The sequence below is a fragment of the Marmota marmota genome, unplaced genomic scaffold (genome assembly GCF_001458135.2).
Source record: "Marmota marmota marmota unplaced genomic scaffold, marMar, whole genome shotgun sequence".
Taxonomy (NCBI): Eukaryota; Metazoa; Chordata; class Mammalia; order Rodentia; family Sciuridae; genus Marmota; species Marmota marmota.
The window spans coordinates 13,468,620-13,491,567 of NW_026000205.1; the positions used below are offsets into that span (position 1 = coordinate 13,468,620).

General features: G+C 41.8%; 1 protein-coding gene across 4 annotated transcripts in view; it reads left to right on the plus strand.

Moving 5' to 3' along the window:
- Positions 1-17,770, plus strand: part of Cep89 (centrosomal protein 89) — a 61,460-nt gene extending 43,690 nt beyond the window's left edge. For 3 of the 4 annotated variants that reach the window (XM_048790978.1, XM_048790979.1, XM_015496929.2), the window contains 7 exons: positions 942-1,057; positions 3,797-3,977; positions 6,235-6,402; positions 7,162-7,303; positions 10,131-10,220; positions 12,671-12,840; positions 16,217-17,770. In XM_048790978.1, the coding sequence (XP_048646935.1) occupies positions 942-1,057; positions 3,797-3,977; positions 6,235-6,402; positions 7,162-7,303; positions 10,131-10,220; positions 12,671-12,840; positions 16,217-16,454 (1,105 nt within the window). In that variant the 3' untranslated portion in view covers positions 16,455-17,770. The remainder of the gene's footprint in view (positions 1-941; positions 1,058-3,796; positions 3,978-6,234; positions 6,403-7,161; positions 7,304-10,130; positions 10,221-12,670; positions 12,841-16,216) is intronic. The other variant, XM_015496928.2, reaches the window with a different exon arrangement.
- Positions 17,771-22,948: the final 5,178 nt, after the last annotated feature.

Sequence of the window (22,948 nt, forward strand, 5' to 3'; positions counted from 1 at the left end):
CAGCCACAGTGTCGTGAGGTCATTGTCACAGCCTGGCTCCTTCTTTCCTCTCTCCTTTCTCCTCTGACCTTTGAGTTTAAAGTAGGAAATCAAGATAGTTATTTGTTTATAGTCTATTTTGGGTGGTAAACACTTAACTAGACCATTATACCATTCCTTCAGCTCATGCTTATTGGAATTTTTAATCCTGAAGGTTGAGCTGGATAGAATTTATATGGCACTTTCTGTAAGAAAAGGGTTTGCTTGTGGCGAAATAAAGATTAGGGTAGTCTTGTGTAGTTTTAAGAAACCATTACAAAGCCTTCTAACAAAGTATTTATTTTTAGGCAACTATGCTACTGATCATAAGTGAGTACTTTTTCAGTAAAATGGGAACTTTCTAAATTCTTACAAGCTTCAAAATAATTCAGTGCATGTGGGGATTGGAGGTTTATATAGATGAAATGTGGTCCATTTGATGATTGTGTCAGCTGGATATTAAGTATATGAGAGTCTATATTATTCTCTTTTGTATATCTTTGAAATTTTGCATTCTACACAGGTTGTTTTGGTTTTATGCTAGAGATCAACAGGACCTCACACATATGAAGCACATACTTTACCACTAAGCTACACTCCCAGCCCTGATACATTTTAAAAAGTTACTCAAGGGTTCAGAGTATAGCCCAGTGGTATCGCAGCTGCCTAAGCCCTGACTGTTATCTGTAGTATCAAAATGAAAACAAAGGTACTAAAGCAGGCCATCATTCAAACTTCATTGCAATTCTTTTCCCTATTTAATACAAATGACTGAATTGGTTGTTCTACTAATGTACAACATTAAAACATGTCCAGATATTCATCACCTCCATAAATCAGTTGTTTTCTTTTAGACTTGGTAGGTTACTGTAATCACACTCAGTACCTGAATGGCTGTATTTAATTTTGTAAATCATTTGTAGGCATCAGCTTCAGACTCAAGCAGAACTAGTTTTAGAGGAGAACAAGTTGTTGATAGATCAGTTGGCGATTCAGCAAATGAAAGCCAAGGATGCTCACCAGGAGCATCTCCAAGAAGGTGAGTAATGGTGATGTCACTATTATATCCCTGAAAAAAAAATCATGTTTTCTGAATGTTCTTTTTTCCCAAAATGCAACTCTTTATTACATTTTTAGCCATTGCCCTTAATGCATTGATGGCCTTCTCTTTGATGCCACAGCACTATTTCTAGTCATTTTCTGTATTTTGTGAATTAATTGTAGGTAGTAGACTCTGTAGAACTGATTTTAGAGTAAATTAGTGCCTTAGAAGGGACAAAGTCATGTGAGTAAGCATTCTATTCTTTTTTTTTTTTTTTTTTTTTTTTTTGTACTAGGGGTGCTTATCCACTGAGCCACATCTCTAACCCTTTTTCTATTTTATTAAGAGGCAGGGTCTCACTAAGTTGCTTAAGGCCTCACCAAGTTGTGAGGCTGGCTTTGAACTCATGATCCTCCTACCTCACCCTCCTGAGCTTCTGGGAAGAAAGCATTCTAAACAACACAATGACATCCTCCCAAATCTTTGTTGAATGAGTAAATAAGTAGAGCCTCTCTTTGTGCTTTTTCTTCCAACAAGCCTAAGGGAGATAGGTTAAGCCAAAGAGAGGTTAAATCTTTGTAGTTAGTCTCCATCAGATACCTCCTCTGAAAGTCCCTCCCTCACCCTAGGAGCCCTACTCCATATGACAGTGGATTTGCAAGTAAGCCAGATTAAGGAAGAATCGTTTCTTCTGCTTTGACTAAAACCAAATTTATGAGCAGAAAAAAAATAGTAATTTCTTTTGCCTTTACTTAATTTTCCAGGGAAGAATAACATAGGACAGTAAGCTGAAAGACAAGTGTCTTGAGTGAGCCATTGTAACCCCTCCTCCTGTTTGCCCTCCTGCACATGCTGGTTTAGTGACTCTTCCCTTCCACATTGAGGAAGAGCTCCTTACCAGCCTGCTATCACAGAAGCTGCTGTGCCGCATTTTGTGTTTCTGCCAACTAGGCCATGTTTAAATACAAGAGCATCTCTCAGAGTCCCCACAGGGCTGTCCTCTGCAGGACTTTCTCGACCTGTGTGCCTGGCAATACTTGTGTTTATTCTGGCATCGTTGAGCAGGAAGAAAGAGACTGTTTCTGGGCCTCCTGGCTTTGTTTTCAGAAATGGAAATAATGGGGAAATTACTTTCCTATTCACTAAGTTTAATTTTCTTAAACTTAATGTATTGTACCTGTGTGGTGATTCTTCTGATCTGCTGGTGCAGGCAAGCCTTCGGCCCATGTGTTCATGATTGACCCAGTTGTCTGTTATTTTCCCATTCCCTGGAAACAGCTGTTCCCTTTGATCAGCTCAGTGTTTTCTAGAGTAGAAAGATTTAAAGTGTTATGCTATCATACTTCTAAAGGCTGCTTTCAACAGATGCCCAGGGAATATCTCATTATATATGACCATGTCACGTGGGATGGAAATACTTCTGATTTACTTTCAATATAGGGCATAAATTATAAAAACTTAGAAGAGGGGCTGGGGTTGTGGCTCAGTGGTAGTGTGCTCGCCTAACATACATGAGGCACTGGGTTCGATCCTCAGCACCACATAAAAATTAAGACAATAAGGACCATCAACAATTAAAAAAAAAAACTTAGAAGAAAAAATAATAAATTCAGTGCTTAGTTAGGCTGTGTTTGATATCCTTAAAAATCTTGAAAATCTTCCAGTTTTAGAGACAACATCATGATATATATTTGCAAATCTATGTATGGTTTAAGACTTAGTCTTTGGAAAGTCAATTCCTTGAAGACTGGATTCATGTCTTGTTAAATATTATAGTCAGTTCCAATAAAATATTTTAGCATCTGCAAGGGATTGGTTCCAGACAGACAGACAGACAGACACACACACACACACACAACCAAAATGTATGAATGCTTGGGTCCCATATAGAAAATGGTACAGCATCAACACATTACCTACACAAATCCTTCTGTATGCTTTAAGTCCTCCCTAAATTACTTATCATACCTAATATAATGTAAACAGTTACTATGCTGTTTTGTTTATAATGTAGTGATAAGGAAAAAACTATATATGTTCAGTATAGATCTAATTTTGTTCTGAATATTTGTGACCCACAGTTGGTTGAGTCCACTGATGGTGGAACCCATGGATACGGAGAGCTGACTGTATATTTAGTGAATGTTTAATATAGGGAAAGTAATTTCTTTCTTCTTTCTTTCCTTTCTTCTTTTTTTTTTTTTTTTTCCTTTCAGTACTGGGGATTGAACCCAGGGGTGCTCCACCACTGAACTATATCCCAAGCCCTTTTTATTTTTTATTTTGGGACAGAGTCTTGCTGAGTTGCTGAAGCTGGCCTCAGACTAGTGACCCTCCTGCCACAACCTTCTAGTAGCTGGGATTATAGGTGAGCGCTACTGCGGCTGGCAGGGAAAGGGATTTCTTTCTTTTTTTTTTTTTCCTAATATTTATTTTTTTAGGTGTAGATGGACACAACACAATACCTTTATTTATTTATTTTATTTTCATGTGGTGCTGAGGATCAAACCCGGGCCCTGCCCGTGCCAGGCGAGCGCTCTATCGCTGAGCCACAATCCCAGCCCCACAAAGCAATTTCTATGTGAAAGACTTTGGTTAATTTATAACTCTCCAAAGATTATTTTTAAAAGACCATTTTGCAAGCTGTCTCACATTAGTGTTTCCTAGTAATTAATTAGTACTTGTGTTTTATTAAGCTCCTGTGTCGAGTCTGTGTCCTTCTCTTTTGCTTTTCAGTGTCTAAGCTGACTAAACAACTCATGCTCTTGGAAACTAAAACACAGGGCCAGGAAAAGAAGCTGATGGAAAACAAACAGCAGCTGGAGAGTTTAGAGACCAAATGTCAGGAACTTAAAGCACACTTGGACGGCAAGATTGCCATGGAAGTTCATACTTCAATTGTAAATGAGTTAAAAAGGTGAGGCTTTAATGTCTTTCTAAATATTAATGAGAAACCTGCATATCAATGTAGGCAGAGTGGAGAAAGGTTGCTCAGGGTTTTTCTTTTTTTTTCCCTGAGACAGATTCTCACTGTGTTGCCCAGGCTGACCTGGAATTCCTAGGCTTAAGAGATCTATCTTCTGAGCCTTGCAGGTAGCTGAGACTGCAGGTGTGCACCACCACGCCTGGCTCTCGGGCTTCTTTTAAGAATTTATCTTCATCATGAGTTTTCAGAAACTTGATTTGGATGTTTATTGATGTGGTTTATTTCTTTCTTTCTTTCTTTCTTTCTTTCTTTCTTCCTTTCTTTCTTTCTTTCTGACATAATACCTTTATTTTGTTTTTTTTAATGTGGTGCTAAGGATCGAACCCAGTGCTTCATAAGTGAGAGGCGAGCGCTCTACCAGTTAGCTACAACCCCAGCCCTGGTGTGGTTTCTTTATCCTGTTTGAGTTTCATTGAGCCTCTTGGGGCTGTGGGCTTATATCTTTCATCATACTTGGGAGTATTTTACCCCCTTCCCCTGGGACTGCTTGATACTGTGCTGTGTTCATTGTTTCTCTCTGTGCTTTAATTGGATAGCTTTTATTGCTCTGCCTCTAAGCTCATTGATCTTTTCTCTTGCTATTTAATCTGCTATTATTTGTATCCAGTGAATTGATCGTGTCACATGTGTGTATATATATATATATATATTTCCCATATCTGGAGGATCCATTGAAGTCTTTTTTGTATTTTCCATTTCTCTCCTCATCGTGCTCTTTTTCTCTACTTTCTGAAACAGATGGGGCATGTATATATAATAGCTGTTGAAAACCTTGTTTGCCAGTGCCAGCATCTCTCTCACTTCTTGGTCTCTTCTTTTAATTTTGCTTCCTCCTAATCAGGGACCATATTCTCATATTATTGCTTGATTGGATCCTAGATAGTGTAGGTTTTTGTGGGTCAATGCTGTATTTATTGCCTTGTTTTAAATAGTGTTTTGTTTTTGTTGCATGCCAAAGTTACTAAGAAGTGCCAGATTCATCCAAAGCCCACTCTTGCTAGGAGGGGCCCAGACAACCTTTTGGCTAGGACTGGTGTAGCCGCACTTTTAAGGCAGTAGTGTTCTGAGGATCCTATCTGATGTCCCTTATGGCCTGTGCTATTCCACTTTGTGTGCTGCCTCCTCATTTCTGGTGTCTCTTTCTTCAGCCAGTGGACAGTTTCCTCTCACATGAATATAGGTCTGTATTCAACCAAAGACTTGTGGTGGCCCCCAAAAGATCTCCAGAGCCTTCCTCCCTCTGAAAAAGCCCCCCATCTGCCCTAGACACTTAACCTCCCTGATCTTTGATCTCTGGCAAGTCACCCCAGCTGGTGTGCCACTTCTGGGTTTTCCCACGCTGTGAGGCAGAGGTGGAGCCACTGTGGCCCTCATCTTGGTTTCCCTTATCTCGGTTTCACACTCCTATGGTGCCAGTTGTCCAAAGTCTGTAAACTGTTGCTTCTTCTGTTCCACCTGGTTTCTTAGCTGGAGGTTAAATCTGGCCTCTGTAATAATCCTGGCTGGAAGCAAAACTATATTTTCAAAATTATTTTTTAACCTTTTATTATTAATCCAGTTCAACGATTTATCCAAAAAATAATGGTTAACTTAGTTTTTAATGAAAAAATGAGTTCTGAATTTTATATGTTCCAGTTATTAGACCATCCTGAAAACCGTACATTCTTATATATCCCTGCTGTACTTGGTAGGTATGCAGCTCCTATCCCATGTTACCCTCTGTACAAACTTGACAGCACCCAAGCTGGTGTTCAAGACAAATGTCCCATTTGTTCTTTGTTTCTTTTATTATAAAAGCATGTGTTTATAATTATATTATGACAAAATGAAATTTGTTTTAGAAATAGTATTTTTTTTCCCTGGAAATTATAACCATGTGAAAACTGAGCTGTCTAGGATTTTTTTCTGGAAAAACAGGTATGAACGGTACATATACCAGTAAAAGCACAACCTGTGAGCAGAAAGAGGGGTTAGATCTTCCCTATCCAAGAAGTTTGCTCCCAGCCACACCCTCACTCCTCTGCTCCAGCAGCTGGACCTGGGCCCCCTAGGGCATAGGATGGGGAGGTGAGTCTGCTCAGGCCTCCAGGCCGCTCACCCAGGGGCTCCGCTATTGATCACCTGGCTGCAGTGACCGCCCGCCTTTAGCTGGTGCACTGGATACATGCCTGTAATGTTTTGTCTTCAGCCAACTGAAGAAGGAAGAAGAGAGAGGGAGTGCTGAGCTGGAAGAGCTGATGGAAAAGCTGACAGGATTGCAAGTGCAGAAAAAGAGCCTGCTTCTAGAGAAGAGCAACTTGACAGCTAGAAACAAAGCACTGGAGGCCGAACTTCAAAAAACCCAGAAAACAAATAGGTTTATAGATTTATTTTTTTTCTCCTTAAGTTTTTATTTTTCCCAATAGATCAAAAAAAAAAAAAAAAGACAACTAAAGAATATTTCCTTTCCTTTACCTTTTCCTTTTACATTGCTATTAAATGGAGAAGAGTAATTGAGATTATAGGATATCAGAATATAAGTATAGTGAAAGCTTTTCTGTTGGCCAACATTAACCACATCTCTCAAGTCTGGAGTTCAGATGTGGTTGTTGATAATCATATGATGACACTAAGACCTTGACTTTCTAGAAGTTCATTCCTAATCATTTACTGGCAGAGCTTCCTAACATTTTCCAGTAGAGCATCTGTCAGGCATGCATGAGGCCCTGGGTTCAAATCCCAGTACCATAGGAAGAGGGGGGAAAAAAAAAGTATCTTTTAGAGCATGAGCCAAGTAGTTAAAAGAATAGTATTTAATTAGCCTATTTATTGGTGGCATTTTGTGAGTCCTATTAACTTGATTTGGAGTTATTAATTATGCATGGTTTCAAATTAAATCATCTTACCTTACAATAGTAGAAGATTTAGGTTGCTGAACAACAGCATTTATTTTTTAATTTTTTGCGTTGCTGGGGATCAAACCCAGGGCCTTGAACATGCCGGGAAAGCACTCTCCCCCTAGCCCCAAGAATAGCCTTGAACTGTTAACATGCTTGCTGTTTTTATAACAGATATTTGCTGTGCCCTAGCCCTGCAGGCTAATAGTTTTTATTCTCCCATTTGGGGAACTCTGTAGGAGATACCAAAAGAAAATTGATATCCTCAAAAAGCAAGTGGAAAAAGCCATGGGGAGTGAAATGTCTGCTCGCCAGAACCTGGCAAATCTTGTTGGGGTAGCAGAGAACATAACACAGGAACGAGACAGTCTTATGTGTTTGGTAAGTTGCCTCAGAATAATGTAAAATAAACTGAAGTTTATGTGCAAATGTGACTTTAAGAGTATTCTAAAAACTAATCCATAAAGAGCTTCATGTTGAGCAGGGTTGTGGCTCAGTGGTAGAGTGCTTGCCTGGCATGTGTGAGGCACTGGGTTCTATTCTCAGCACCACATATAAATAAATAAAATAAAGATCTAACAACTAATGAAAGTATTTTTTAAAAAAAGCCTCTTTCTGGGGCTGGGGTTGTGGCTCAGAAGTAGAGTGCTCGCCTACCATGCGTGAGGCACTGGGTTTGATCCTCAGCACCACATACAAATAAAATAAAGACATTGTGTCCACCTAAAAGTAAAAAATAATTTTTTTTAAAAAAAAGCCTCTTTCTGTAAAAGAGCTTCATGTTTTAAAATTTTACCTGCACATTTCCAAATTCTCTAAAATTTGATCTTTTTTAAAATTTTTTTAGTTGTAGTTGGACAGAATACCTTTACTGTATTTATTACTTTTTTTTTTTTTTATGTGGTACTGAGGATCGAACCCAATGCCTCACATGTGCTAGGCAAGTGCTGCACCACTGAACTACAACCCCAGCCCCAAAATTTGATCTTTTAAACCATGAACAAAAACTTTTTTTTTAAAGAGAGAGAAGAGAGAGAGAGAGAGAGAGAGAAAATGAATTTTTTAATATTTTCAGTTTTCGGTGGACACAACTTCTTTATTTTATTTTTATGCGGTGCTGAGGATCGAACCCAGCGCTGGCGCATGCCAGGCAAGCGCATTACCGCTTGATCCACATCCCCAGCCCACAAAAACGTTTTTAAATAATGACAATTTTTATTTTAGAAAGCAACTTAGGAGGAGCAGTAAGTCATCTCGTGTTTATTATACCTACACATGTAGCTTTATATTATCTTCGTAGTGCTGTTATTTTCCCTGTTTGAAGATGAAGCATAGTCATAGGGCTGGAGGTGTAGCTTAGTGGTGCATGTGCTTAGTATGGGGAAAGCCCTGGTTCAATCCCCAACACTGAAGGAAAAAAAAAAGTATTGGGCTTGGGTTGTGGCTCAGTGGTAGAGCACTTGCCTAGCATGTGTGAGTCATTGGGTTCGATTGTCAGCACCACATATAAATAAATGAATAAAATAAAATAAAGGTATTCATCAACATCTAAAAAAAAAAAAAGAATCATAGATATCTCTTCCTATGGACATAGTTGAAAGGTGAGATTCTTCCCATACCATTTCTAATATGCCAGTCCCAAGGAAGGGAATTAATTCAATCATTGGTGTCCTAAGTGATGGAGACCACACAGCTAGCAAGAGTCATGTGTGGGCATGATCTTAGGCATTTCCATAATGATTTCAAAAGATATCTGCTACAGATTATGTGGTGAGAGGAAGAAGTCATGCCAAGCCATATGCATTGAAAGAGATCTGTAGGATTTACCCCAAATTGTGACAGTGAGTTATCTCCAAAGAGTAGAATTTCAGATGATTTTTTAAGAAAAGTCTTCTCACTTATCTGCATTTTGTGTTTTTTCCTACATCGAACACATATTGCTTCTATACATGTAAGCATGTATGTTTAAGCAGTGTTGCAATCTCTGGTAGTATAAGATTAGAAGTCATAACTGAATGAATGCCATGACAAAAGAAACCAGCGGAAATTCTGAGAAAGTCAGAATCCTGCAAACCTGGAAGTCTATTGGGACATGTCACAGTCCCATTTCTATTTGTTAGAAAGACGTTAAGTTCCTCCACAGGAAAATGAATGTTGGCTTTTATCCCTTGCATATAGAGGAGGAAATATAAGTAGTAGGCAGCTCTTGAGGAAAAATGATGATCTTTATTTATTTATTTATTTATTTTTTTTTTTTGAGAGAGAGAGAGAATTTTAATATTTATTTTTTTTAGTTTTCGGTGGACACAACATCTTTGTTTGTATGTGGTGCTGAGGATCGAACCCGGGCCGCACGCATGCCAGGCGAGCGCGCTACCATTTGAGCCACATCTCCAGCCCCTAACCTTTACTTTTTTTCTTTAATTTTAGCAACTGAAATTGTTTTCTTTTTTAAAAAATATTTTGTTTTTAGTTGTAGTTGGACACAATACCTTTATATCTAGTTTTATGAGGTGCTGAGGATTGAACCCAGTGCCCTGCAAGTGCTCTACCACTGAGACACAACCCCAGACCATTAAATTGTTAATAGTATATGATAGTTCATTTTCCATTTGGATATTAATCTAAATCATTAAGCTTCAAATGACATCCCTCTTAGATGTACTGTTTGTCATGTTTGGTTTGGAGAACAGCATTGTATATTCATATGATTATCCTTAATTTTGTTGTAATGAATCAAATTAGTCACATTACAACTTTACATCTTAGTACTTATTCCTTTGACATGATTGAAGGCATTATATATTCCACAAGGATAGAGATATGTTCTGGACGCCCCTATGACCCTTCCCCCTCGTCTGGGGGGCCTAGGTCTTCTAGTCCTGCCCATGAGAAGCATCCCACATGCTGGTCCCTGCTCTTCCCCTCCTCAGCCTGTGTCTTGAGTTCTGCTCACAGCCCTCACCCAAGTAGTGCGGGAAGCTGGAGATGGAGGCAAGGTGGGGTGTATAGGAGAAGACAAAATGGAGATTGCTTGGGAGTAGTTCATTGTTTGCAAAATAATTTATTTTTTCCAGTGCTTGAGGTGGAACCGAGGCCTCATGCATCTCAGGCAAACACTTTACCACTTAGCCCAAAAATCTTTTATTATTTTAATTTTTCTGTAAAACTGAGAGCTCATTTAGTTTTGTCTTCACTTTCTCCTTAGACTAAATGTTTAGAAAGTGAAAAACACGGAGTCCTGAATACAATCATAAAAGGCAATATTCGCTTGGGAAAGTTAGAGGAAAAAATCAAGGTAAGCGGTCCTTTAACTGCAGAGATTCCGTGGGGAATGGGGCTTACATGTAGATTTCTGTGTTTAAGAAAATGACTCATTTTGTATGTGTGTGTCACTGATCATTCACAGAGTAAAGCAATATAAGGTTTTGCTTGTAGAAATAGTACCCCTCTAGTTATTAAATAATCTTTGGAGCCGGGGGTGGTGGCACACACCTGTAATCCTAATGGCTAGGGAGGCTGAGGTAGGAGGTGTCACAAGTTCAAAGCCAGCCTCAGCAAAATTGAGGTGTTAAGCAACTCAGTGAGACCCTGTCTCTAAATAAAATAGAAAATAGGGCTGGGGATGTGGCTCAGTGGTTGAGTGCCCCCTAGTTCAATCCCTAGTACCCTAAAAACCATTATAATAATTATCATCTTTGGTTCCTCTACAAAAAAAAAAAAAAAAAATTATATAGTGGTTTGTTTAAAAAAAAAAAAAAAGATGGAAAACTCTCCAGGCTCTATTGTTAGATTGCCAGCCAGCTTTATCATCAACCCTAGCTTTAGTTGGTCCAGTTAAAGAGCAGCATTGGCCTGCTCCTCTCTTGCCTTAATCTGATTGCACCCTCCAGTTTCTCTGCTCAAAGAAAGCCATCTTCATTGTACCTTGCTTCTGCCTTGGACCACCCCTCCCTAGACCCCTGCTCCCATCCTTGCTGGCTGTGTTCTGACTGCTAGCCGCACAGCATCACCAGACAACCTGGCTTCTGTTGGGCAGGACCAGGGAGAGGACCAGTAGGCTAGAGGCTAGAGGGAGGAGAGCAGGGGACCTGGAATTTTGAAGGAGAAGGTGCTGTGAGGTTGTGTAGCTCCAAGCCTAGGAAATAAGGTCTTTGACCTTAGACTCAAGTGCATATACTTATAGGACAATGATTTTAAGAAGGCCTGGTCATGGAGAAATAGATGATGGCATTTAATATGTTGGAACATTCACAAGCTAAGAAAAACTCGACATTAGCTAGCTTGTATAAATAGAACTCACCCAGAGAAGAAACCATGAGCAGGATCCAGTTTAAGCAGGGCAGACTCTGGGGAAACCCCAGCAAAACATTACATCTAAAAGTGAGGGCCTTACCTTGGAAGTTAGGGGCCATGACAAGATCTAGGTCACTTGGCTTTGCAAACAGAAGTCCTTTGGATTGAGGGAGACAGAGAAGAGGCTCCATGAGGCTTGGAGGGCTACGCTAGCCCAGCCATTGACTCTTTACATCTGCCAAGATGTAATTCAAGCCAAAAGCACAGAATGAATAATAATTTAAAAAAATACTAAATAATTAAAAAATGAAAAATAATAAATAAGATGCTAAAGACTACAATTAATAATGTTGTCGTTGTGAATAACTATACGACACCGCAGCAAATCTATAAAGTTAAACTCTAGGAAATAATAAATTAAAATAGTAATAAGAGCTTTATCTACATTCTTGGTCTAAGACTGGTCAAAAGATTAAAAATAAATAAATAGGACATAGAAGGTTTAACAACATGATCAATAAGATATATTTATGTATATATAAATAACAATTGTGAAAATTGATCTTGGCTTCTCTACAATGAAAGCCTCATTAATCCCTAAAGCAGAAATAACAGACATTTTTTTATCACAAATATGAAAACTTGACATTAATAAAATCAGAAATTTCTTTTATTAGAAGTATTAAAAATTAGGCACTAAACTGTATATAAATATTAGAATATTAGAATTTGTTTAAAATGTTGAGTCTATGTGAACTGTGTGTGTGTCAGAGTCCCTGTGACAATAGTTTTAAAAATGCTCAGAGAGCCTGTGAAGATCTAAAATACAATACGATGCAATTGAAAGAGGGAAAATAAATGAATCGGGCTTTTAACTGTCATTTGTTTGACAATAGAGAATGACAGACCTTATTAGGCTCATATATGGGGTTTCCTTAATAATACTGACAGTGTCAGCATTAGCTCTTTCTTTCTTTAGTTTAATTTAACTTTATTATATTTTTTTGAGTTGAAGCTTCATTTCATTGCCCAGACTGGCCTTGGATCTCCTGGGCTCAGCTTCCCCAGGAGCTGGGACTACAGGTGCACCACAAGCCCAGCCATGACATTATTCTTATATTACCAGTTGAACAAGGGATGAAAGTTGTTCTGGAAAAAATAAAGAAGTAGTTTAATTTGCAATAACAACCAATTTGTTCTGTGATGCTAGTACTTAATATTTAATTTTATTTGTTGCATATTAAAAAACCATGGCATAATATACACTAGAAATTTGGTTTACTTTTACTTGAAATTCTTTTATCACTTTTTTCACTTTGAGGATGCAGACTTGCCCTCCCAGATCAGCCTTCTCTAGGGCTCAACCTAGTGGGCTCCAGGAGTGTAGGGAGTAGGCAGGAATGCAGCCCCGGGCAGTGTCCTCTGGCTCATTGAGTCCCTCCTCCCCGCCAGGCATATAAGAAGCAGGCAGCACTGAAACTGGGGGACATCAATCACCAACTGCTGGAGCAACAAGAGCACTTTGCCGGCAAGAAAGCCCAGTACCAGTGGAAGATGCGGCAGCTCCACCAGATGCTGCAGGACAAGCAGGAGGTCCTGGATGAAGCCCTGCAGCAGAGAAGGTGGGGCTTCCCAGCCCCAGGTCCCAGCAACTCATAGAAAGTGTGTGTGTGTGTGTGTGTGTGTGTGTGTGTGTGTGTGTGTGTTCCATAGAATTTTCTGGGAAAAAACCTTAAGCTTGTTTTATTTTTACATTTCAGTTTAATCTGGATTTAACATTGGCCTTCATTTCTGTTTGCCCTTCATTTCTTTATTCTCTCTTTTAAAAATTCCTGTTGACTTGGACTTGCAGTCTAGTCCTCTAACTGCCTTTCCCTTTTTCTCCTCTTTTCCATCTCTTTGATATTTTTGTTTTATTTCACTTTCTTCAGAGATTTAATTTGTTTTATTTCTTTTGTGATTTTAAAAAAATTTTCTGAGAACCTTAAAGTCTCTGGTCATTCCCTTTTTGTTACATCCTGATCATAAGATTACGAGTAAAATTCGTTCTCTGTGTTTGGAGGGTTTTATACTACCCACACTTTTATCCCTCAAACATATGATAGAGGAAATATTGTCAGTGGATTCGAAATATCCGAGAAGCCCACTGCAGTGGCATGTGCCTGTAGTCCCAGCTACTCAGGCCAAGGCAGGAGTGTCATTTGATCCCAGGAGTTTGGGACCAGCCTGAGCAGCATAGTGAGGCCCCTGTCTAAAAAGTCATACACATCAAAAAACACTGGAGACGTTTTGTGGAGGTGAACTTACTCCTTGTATCTAATTGTGACTTTGTACTCATTTGAGCATTTTCTCTTGACCCCTCCCTTCTCCGACCTTTGATACCCCTCATTCTGCTCTATTTCTACAAGATTAAATTTTTTAGATTTCATGTGTGAGTGAGATCATGTGGTATTTGTCTTTCTGTGTCCAGCTTATTTCACTTAGCATTATGTTTTCTAAATTCACCCATATTCTCTCAAATGATAGGATTTCATTTTTAAAAAATATTTATTTTTTAGATGTAGTTGGACACAATACCTTTATTTTATTGATTTATATATGGTGCCTCTGAGGATTGAACCAAGGGCCCCGCATGTGCTAGGCAAGTGCTCTACCACTGAGCCATAACCTCAGCCCCATAAGATTTCATTTTTTAAAATATTATATTAATAATTGCATTAAGATTTTACTTTATTTATTTTTATGTGGTGCTGAGGATCGAACCCAGTTCTCTCATGTGCAAGGCAATCGCTCTACCACTGAGCCACAACCCCAGCCCCAAGATTTCATTTTTTATGACTGAATAATTTTCCATTGTGTATGTTCCACATTTTCTTTATCCTTTTGTCTGTCAATGTATATTTAGGTTGATTCCCCAGCTTGTCTGTTGTGAATAGTGCTGCAATAAATATGAGAGTGTAGATATTACTTCGACACATTAATTTGCTCTGGATATATATATATATATAAAAGTGAAACTGCTAGATCATTTATTTCCTTCTGTCTACAGTAATTTTTTTACTATGAACTTATATTTGATTAAATTTAATCTATGAAATCCTGAGGGTCTAGATTGAGGATGTTTTTCTCCAGAGAATATTGGCCTTTGCTTCTCTTTCATTCCAGAGAATATTTCCAACCTGGAACTATTTTATTATTGATTTTTAAAATAGGCTGTAGTAACTATTTTTTTTTTAAATCCAAAAGGAATGTGTGTGTGTGTGTGTGTGTACACACACACACACACACATTTATATCCTCAATTCCATTATTAGATTTAATAATATTTTTATAATATATTATGAAATAATGTTTATATATTTTTCTGAACTGCATTCTGGATAGTTTCTTCTGCTCAATATTCTTTTTACTAATTCTCTCTTCAGCCATGTCCAATTTATTATTTAATCCACCCCATTGAATTTTTCCCCTTATTATCTCAAAAATGTCATGAAAGTCTTGATTCATTCCAGTCAGGGACAGTGTAAACTCTAACTCCAGGTCCATTTGAGAAGAGGCCAGCGGCTGTGGGCCTCCCAGGGGAGTCAGCCTTTCAGAGCAGGTTGTTTTGAAGATCTGAAGATCTTCCCAGCCATCTTTCCGTGAGGGTCCTTCACATACTTCCATGACCTGCCTAGGAAGTATTTTTAGGAAGAAAAACTTGTGAGGAGAGAGATGAACAAGTCCTGGGACTTTCTGTCCTGTTCAGTTTCCATGGGCCCAAGACCTCCTCTTCCTTCCACAAAAATGTGGGTTTTGGGGCATCAGCTTTTATTCTCAAAACAATGGTGACATTTTGATGCCTTCCTCTTGATTTTAATTTAGTCATCTTTTTTCCCCTGAAGAAAGTTCCTATCCTTTCTCTCGGGTTCAGCCAGACATTTAAACATGACTGCTCTAGTTTATCGAATATTCGGGTGATTTGTGAGAGGAAATAGAAGTCGTAGGATTTCTTTAGATATAGTTTAATCAATTCTGCAGAACTCCCAGCCGTAAGAGCCTTGGGGGGAGCAATGGCTCATACGGGGAAGCGACTCTGGACAGGTCAGCGTGTCGCTGTCCTCCCTCAATCTCAGTGCCTTGCTCTGTGCGCAGTGGTGCTGGTCCTGCACCTGGCACCTGGCCTCTCCAGCCCTGCACTCTGGGCAAGGCTTGCTCCATGCCCCCCGCCCCCCGCCCCCACCAGGGAAAGGCCTGCTCTTTTCCCCCTGTGCCACGGTGGCAGGTCTGCCCTGTGAGCATCTCCCGACACCCCACATGGCATCTTGCCCAGATCCTTGTCTTGCTGCCCCTTGTTTTCCACAAGTCTTGGTTCCTCTGACACTCAGCCTCCTGCGTGTGGTCCAGCCCAGTCTCTGTGTCCTCAGTTATGTGACCCACTCTTCCAGTTCCCTCCTTATCCTACCTCTCTGTGTCTGGGCCCATCAGCAGCTTTATGGATGGCTGCCTCCTGTGAAAGTCCCTGAGTGTTGGCCCGGCCACAGTGGGGACAGGCAGAGGAGGGGTCACAGGGAGGCCTACGTGGCTCACCCTGTGGGTGCCCACAGCCAGGCCCTGCACTGTGGCAGCTGGCCAGCTTAGGTCAGCCGCTGCGCGCACTCTGTCTTACTATTTTATTGCTCACGTTAATTCTTTAGGAAGCAGAGGATGTGTGCCTTGAAGCTAAAGTCAAGGAAAAGGCAAAGCTTAGAGGAGAAAAATAAGAAATCCTTTTGAAGCCTGTGCCTTTGCGTTTTGTTTGGTTGGTCGGTTGGTTTTTATTTTCCCCTGTTTCCAGAGGGCCTGGTGCTTCACTGAGCCCTGAGCCTTTGCCCTGGCCCTGAAGCGCAGTGGGTGCTTTTCTGTGATGTTCAATTTGCTTTCATTTGAGTTCCTTCTACTTTAGGTTCGTAAGCCTCTGTGAATATATTCAACTTGTGCTATTTTAAAATTCCCCTTTGATTTGTGTATTTTTCTCAGAGAAATGGAAGGTGAGCTTGAGATTATTTGCAAGTCTGCCTCCAAGGAAAACCAAAGAATCCGAGAACTTCTCCAGACCACACTAGCAGGGAAAGGCCTGTGGGACAACACGGCTTTCAAGTATGCGTGCCTCGAAGGCACCGCTCAGGGAGACCTGCTGGATGGGCACAGCGCCAGCTTCTGCGACGGGAAGCCTCTCACCTCCACCTGCCAGAGTCTGCAGGAGCCAGTGGATTAGGCGCCATGGCCTGAAAGGTCTGCCTCCCACCAGCTGACACAGGGCAGCATCCGTCCGCAAGAGCCAGCAGTGGCCAGGGAAATGCAGAGGCCCAGCAAGTGCTAGAGCAAGGAAGAAATAAACTCGCGGGAGTTTAATTGGTTATTTACATTTTGCTTTTCTTAACAATGTACTGCTGAGATATATTTCAGCCAGGTCATGTCCTCTAGCTGCATTGCCACTCAGACTATGTCATTGCTCAGGTTAGCAGGTGGCCTGCTGGGCTGGCCTGTTTACAGGCCTCTAGATCTGCAGCTGAGTAAGCTCTGGAAGGAATGGAGGAGCTGGAGGAGCACATTCTGTGTGTCAGATGAACAGCTGGATGAGGCAGCTGATGGAGCAGCAGTAATGACAGCTTATGCCTCCGTCCTGGGTGGGCAAAAAAGTAAGGTGCTGGTCCTCATGTCCCAGGGAGTAGAACCAGAGGCTTTCTGCCTTCTCCTAGTCCTCCTGGTTCTCTTGGGAAGATACTAGGGCCACTCATTGAGAGCTCTCCCTTTGAGCACCCAGGTGGGGTCCCTCTACTGTTGCCACCAACAAGGACACTAGTGGGCCCATGTTCTGTTCCTCTCTATGGCTTCTCAGGTAAGTTTTCCAGTCTCTTAGGACCACCCAGTGGGACTCCTGGTGGAAGTGCCAGCCATTCAGGGCCACCTGCTCCAGGCATGCTGGACGAACTCAGGAACATCAAGACCCTAAACAGAATCCTGGAACACATCCTTCAACAAAACCCCCAGTGGCTAAATTTTGTATTGTTTTAGGGGTTAAGTAGGCCCTGGTTCTTGTCATTAGTCATGTGTAGGAGTGACCTTTGAGTGCTAGCTGGAAAATTAGGATAGAATGTCATATCTTTTACATTTTATTGAATTTGTTCAATAGCTAAAACATTGCAATTTAATTTTATTTTTCAAAGGGTAGAAAGGTTCAACAGAATTTAAAACTGTGTAACATCTCCTTAGGAGATGTAAATAATTAGTAAATAACTTTTTTATTTCAAAGGAATTTATATCAACTGTCTCAAAATCTGTACAAGTGAGTCTCGTTCTCGGGGGTGGCTCATTGGTGGGAATATTGCTCTTATCATCATTACCTGGGGAGCTATTTTTGACATCTCTTCTGCTTTTTTTAAAAAATTATTTCATATATGACAATAGTGGAATACATTACATTCATAATTATCCATTCACAGCACGATTTTTCATAACTCTGTATATAAAGTATGTTCACGGCAAATTATGCCATATACATGAACATCATTGATTTTTTTTTTTTTTTTTGAAAGCAGTATGGAGATTCCTTGGAAAGCTGGGAATGGAACCACCATTTGACTCAGCTATTCCTCTTCTTGGACTATACCCAAAAGACCTAAAAACGGCATACTACAGGGATATAGCCACATCAGTGTTTATAGTAGCACAATTCTCAATAGCTGAACTGTGGAACCAACCTAGATGCCCTTTAATAGATGATTGGATAAAAAAAATATGACATTTATACACAATGGGATATTACTCAGCACTAAAAAAGAATAAGATCATGGCATTTGCAGGGAAATGGATGGCATTAGAGAAGATTATGCTAAGTGAAGTTAGCCAATCCCAAAAGAACAAATGTGGAATGTTTTCTCTGATATAAGGGGAGTAACTCAAAGTGGGGTAGGGAGGGAGAGCAAGGGAGGAAAATTACCTCTAGATAGGGAATAGGGGTGGGAGGGAAAGGGAGGGAGAAGGGGAATAGCAAGGATGATGGAAGGAGACCCTCATCATTATACAAAATACATGTATGAAGATGTGAATTTGGTGTCAACATACCTTATGTGCAACAGGGATATGATAAATGGTGGTATAAAGGTGTATTAAGAATTTTAGGGCTGGGGATGTGGCTCAAGCGGTAGCGTGTTCGCCTGGCATGTGTGCGGCCCGGGTTCGATCCTCAGCACCACATACAAACAAAGATGTTGTGTTCGCCGAGAACTAAAAATAAATAAATAAATATTAAAAAAAAAAAAAGAATTTTAATGTTTGTCTTCTGCTTTTGTGAGACCATTTTTATTCCCTTGAGAAGTGAACATTCTTACATTTCTGCTTTAAGTTTCAAACACACATTTCAAACGTACTTTGCGAGTTCAGTGACCCCTGGGACTGCATGGTGACCAGGAAAGAGGGGAAGGTCCTATAGCACTTGGTCCCTTGCCCAGCTTCCCCCCGCCTGCTTCAGACAGATGGGCTGCAAGTCCAGGGTGTGAAGGGGGGTGAGGCCGGCAAAGCAGCAAAAGTTAAGGCCACTGAGTAGCAGATAACTTGTGGGGTTCCAAGAAGGGCCTGAGACCATGGGGGTTCATGGAGGACTGGGAGTGCCCCCTGCTTTGCAGAATGGACAGGTTTCAGGAGCTAAAGGACACAGAGGACTCTTGGGAGCAGAGGAAAGCACTCAGGAGCAGCAGGGCCTTCTGACGGGTTGAGGTGGGAAATGAGGCGAGGCTAGACCAGGGGGAGCAGGACTGCTGGAGGGCTCTGCTCATTCCATCCTGAGGTCTCAGTTTGAGAAGGAAACCATACTGTTCTTCTTGGTCCCAGTACAGAAGTCATGGAAATTCCTGATCAGGTTGAAAGTGATCAAAGTCAAACAGCTATTAAACACGACCCAGGAACTCAAGTGAGCCTTGCTGCCTTGGACAGCAATTAAAAGCAGCCCTGGGGGAAATCAGAACTGGGTGGGGAGAGAAGGCTGGGCACAAGACTGTCCTGGGAGCTGGTAAGAGACATTCTTAGTTTTCAAGTTGACCTGTGCAGGGGAGCACTGAGATCAGAGGTGACACCACAAAAAAATAAATAATAATAATAATATTGCCAGGCCTCTCTCTGCACCATTTTACATTCCAGCAAACATCTGTGAGAGTTCTGGATCCTCTACACCTTCCAGTACTCCGTGTTGTCAGTAACTTTTTTGAGAGGAGAGATTTGAGGGAAAAAACATCCTAGTATTTGGCCCTTGGAGCTTAGCCAGCCTTGGGCCTGGCCCTCACCCACCTGTGCTGCCATCAGGAGTGAAAGGCACAGTGACCAGCTTGGGTGGCTCAGCAGGGTCCCTCCTTGGGCTTGGCACAGGTGGCCCGGCCTGCAGGGAGGAGCCATGTATGCTGTCTGGACGTGAAGTTCAGACTGGATCGCACACCAGAGGCTGAGCCTCCTTGGGATGGTTCTGAACTAAAATCAAATAATTATCCACCCACAGCACAGCAGGGTGGAGCTGGGTAGCCCGGGAGCACTCAGTGTGGCCCATGACCGGCCTTACTCTGCTCCATTACAACTGGCTGGTGTCAGGAGTCATGGTAGCTGGCGGTCAGGAAGGGCCTGGGCCTGGCTGGCTTGGCCTCGGATTTCCTGGGAGCAGTGAGCCCGTGCCAGGTCTGCGTGGAGAGCTTGCTCCCTTCCAACCCCCTCAGGCTTGACTCTTCCTCGTTTTTTTTTTTTTTTTTTTTAATTTTTTTTTTTTTTTGTACCAGGGATTGAACTCATGGGCACTCGACCACTGAGACACATGCCCGGCCTTGTTTTGTATCTTATTTTTAGAAACAGGGTCGCACTGAGTTGCTTAGCACCTCGCTTTTGCTGAGGCTGGCTTTGAACTCATGATCCTCCTGCCTCAGCCTCCTGAGCCACTGGGATTACAGCCTGCACCAGGGCGCCCAGTCAACTCTTGCTCATTTTTGATGATGGTCGTGTAGGAGGGATTAGAGAAGGACAGTTGTAGTTTACACACGCTTGTGGGGGTCTACTTTTACAGTCCCAGTGACTCCAAACAGCAGGACGAAGGTGGTCAGTGAGCCCAAGCAGACTTCAGACGTGAGGAGCCCATGGCAGTTCCTCGAGCTGGACAGGACACCACTGCCAAGGTCCCCGAGGTTGGCTCCCCACCTCTGTGCTGGGTGTGCTGTGCCCTCCCCCATCCTCTTGCTTCATATGACAGCCCTCTGTAAAGAGAGGACAGATGAGAGTAGAGTGCCTGTGGTCTGGTGATTCAAAAACTGTTCCCTCCCCTTAATACCGTCCCACAGTGGGGTGCTAAAGGGGAGGGAACTTAATCTAACATGGTGTTTAGAGGTAGGGCCTTTGGGATGTGATTACGTTTGACAAATTCTTTAGGATGGAGCCCTCATGATTGAATGCTGGTGGCTTTATAAAGAGGGGACCAAAGGGGGCACACACACACAGGCACTCCTTGTGATACCCTACACTGCCTCAGGACTCCATCAGCAAGAAGACATCACAAGATGTGGTCCCTTGTCCTTTGGCCAGAAATGTGAGCCAAAATCATCTTCTTTTCCTTACAACTTACCCAATCTATGACTGTGTTATTGGCAACAGAAAATAGACGAATACAGGTGGCTAGCCTTCCTTCTAGCTGACTCTGAGGCAAGAGTACCTGTGCCCCTTACGTTATCAAGAATGTCGGAGCACGGAGCATCCTGTGTCTCACCTGTTCGGGACAGGCCTGGCTATCACAATGAAGAATAGATCTTTGAAAATGGAGGAACCGGACAATGCAGTGTGTTCTACAAACCAGGGTTGTGTTGTAAGCAACAGGACGTTAAGGGAAATGCCCAACATGTAGGGGGAAAAAGAAAAATTTTGGAAAGAGATACTAGACACCGTTTAAGGTGTTCTGAGAATAACTAGGACAGGGTCTCAATAGTTGAACACTGTCAGTGTTCCCTGGGGAAAAGCATCCTCCTAGCTGAGCTAGGCACCAGAGTCCTCTGCGGCTGGGAAATGGGGTCCTTTGGTTTTTAACTGTCGTGGTTTGAATCTTAGACATTTCTCAAATGCTTACAGGCTAAAGGTTTGGTCACCAGCCTTGGCTCTCCTGGGAGGGGGGGAGTGGAAGGAAGGTAGGTCGTTGGGGACATATATTTGAAGGGAATATTGAGACCCTCACCCCTTCCTCTCTTGTTTTTTGCTTCATCGCCACCATGAGATGAGCAGGTTTTCTCTACCATGCCCTCTCACCACAATGTCCTGCCTTGCCACGAGTTCAAAGCAATGGGGCCAAGAAACCATGCATTGAAACCTCTAAGCTGTGAGCCAAAATAAACCTTTCCTCCTTATAAGTTGATTATCTCGGGTATCTTGTCATAGTAATGGAAAGCTCACTAATGGTGGCCCATCAGAATGGCACAGGAAGGGGCAGTTCTCCCAAGTAGTAGACACCAGGCAGACAGAAACAAGATTATAAAAAGTGGTGGTTCTTTATTGAAGGTATTTGGAACACAAAAATGAGGACATGGCTGGGGGTGTAATTCAGTGGTAGAGCATATGCTTAGCATGTCAGAGTTCCTGGGCTTAATCCCCAGGGAAAGAAGGAAGGGGAGCAGAAAGGAAAGAAGGAAGATGTTATCAAAGTGCTAAGGTAGAATTGCCCTATTCCAAGAGTTCCTGAGTGTGTAGGTAAAGATTGTTCCCAGATAAGACTGAAATCATGCTTACCTTGCTAATAGTTGTATGATGACTTAAGTCCTCAACGTTGCAAGATTGCATATTCCAGACTCTCCACGTTCTTCTGGTAGGAACTCAGGTAGGGAAGTGAACACTGCCATACACGTTACACCTGTCTTTTGGGTCCCCTCCTAAACTACTGTCAGCAGTGTCAGGAAGGAAGGAAAAGAACCAAAGTTTATAAACTTGAAGGCAGGTCTTGCTGTGGTTTGGACCTACTTATTTAAGTATGTTTCTCCACAGGTTCTTGTATTGAAGGCTCAGTCCCCAGGGTGGCCAGAGTGGGAGGTGGTGGGACCTTAAGAGGTGAGTCCTAGCAGGAGATCCTTAGGTCAATTGGGAATGTGCCCTCAGAAGGGGCTTTGGGACCCCAGTTCCTCTGGTTTCCTGTCTGGCAATGTGATTGCATATTCCCACATACACTCCTGCCTTTGCTCTCTGCCGTGATGGGACACAACCAAGAGGACCCTCACCAGAGCTGACTGATGCCAGTGCCATGCTCCTGAACCTCCAATACTGTAAGCCAAATAATCCTCTTTCCTTTATAAAGTAAAACTTGCCTCAAATATTTTGTTACAGTAATGCAAAACTGACTACTACAAGTCTGAAATAATTTTTAGATGGCAAAGGACAAGGCAGCCTCTGCCTGAATGTTTGTCAAAGCTCCAGTCTGTCATGTGGAAGATAAATCAGAGAAAATATTGTCCATATGGATATCCCAGAGACTGTGGAGAAATGGATTTACACCATCAGGTTAAACACATTTTATGTTTAAAAACCATTACAGAAGAAGAGAACGAAGACAGATGTGGTGGTGCACCCCTATAATCCCAGCGGCTCAGGGTGAGGCAGGAGGATCAAGAGTTCAAATCCAGCCTCAGCAAAATTGAGGTGTTAAGCAACTCAGTGAGACCCTGTCTCTAAATAAAATACAAAGTAGGGCTGGGGATGTGGCTCAGT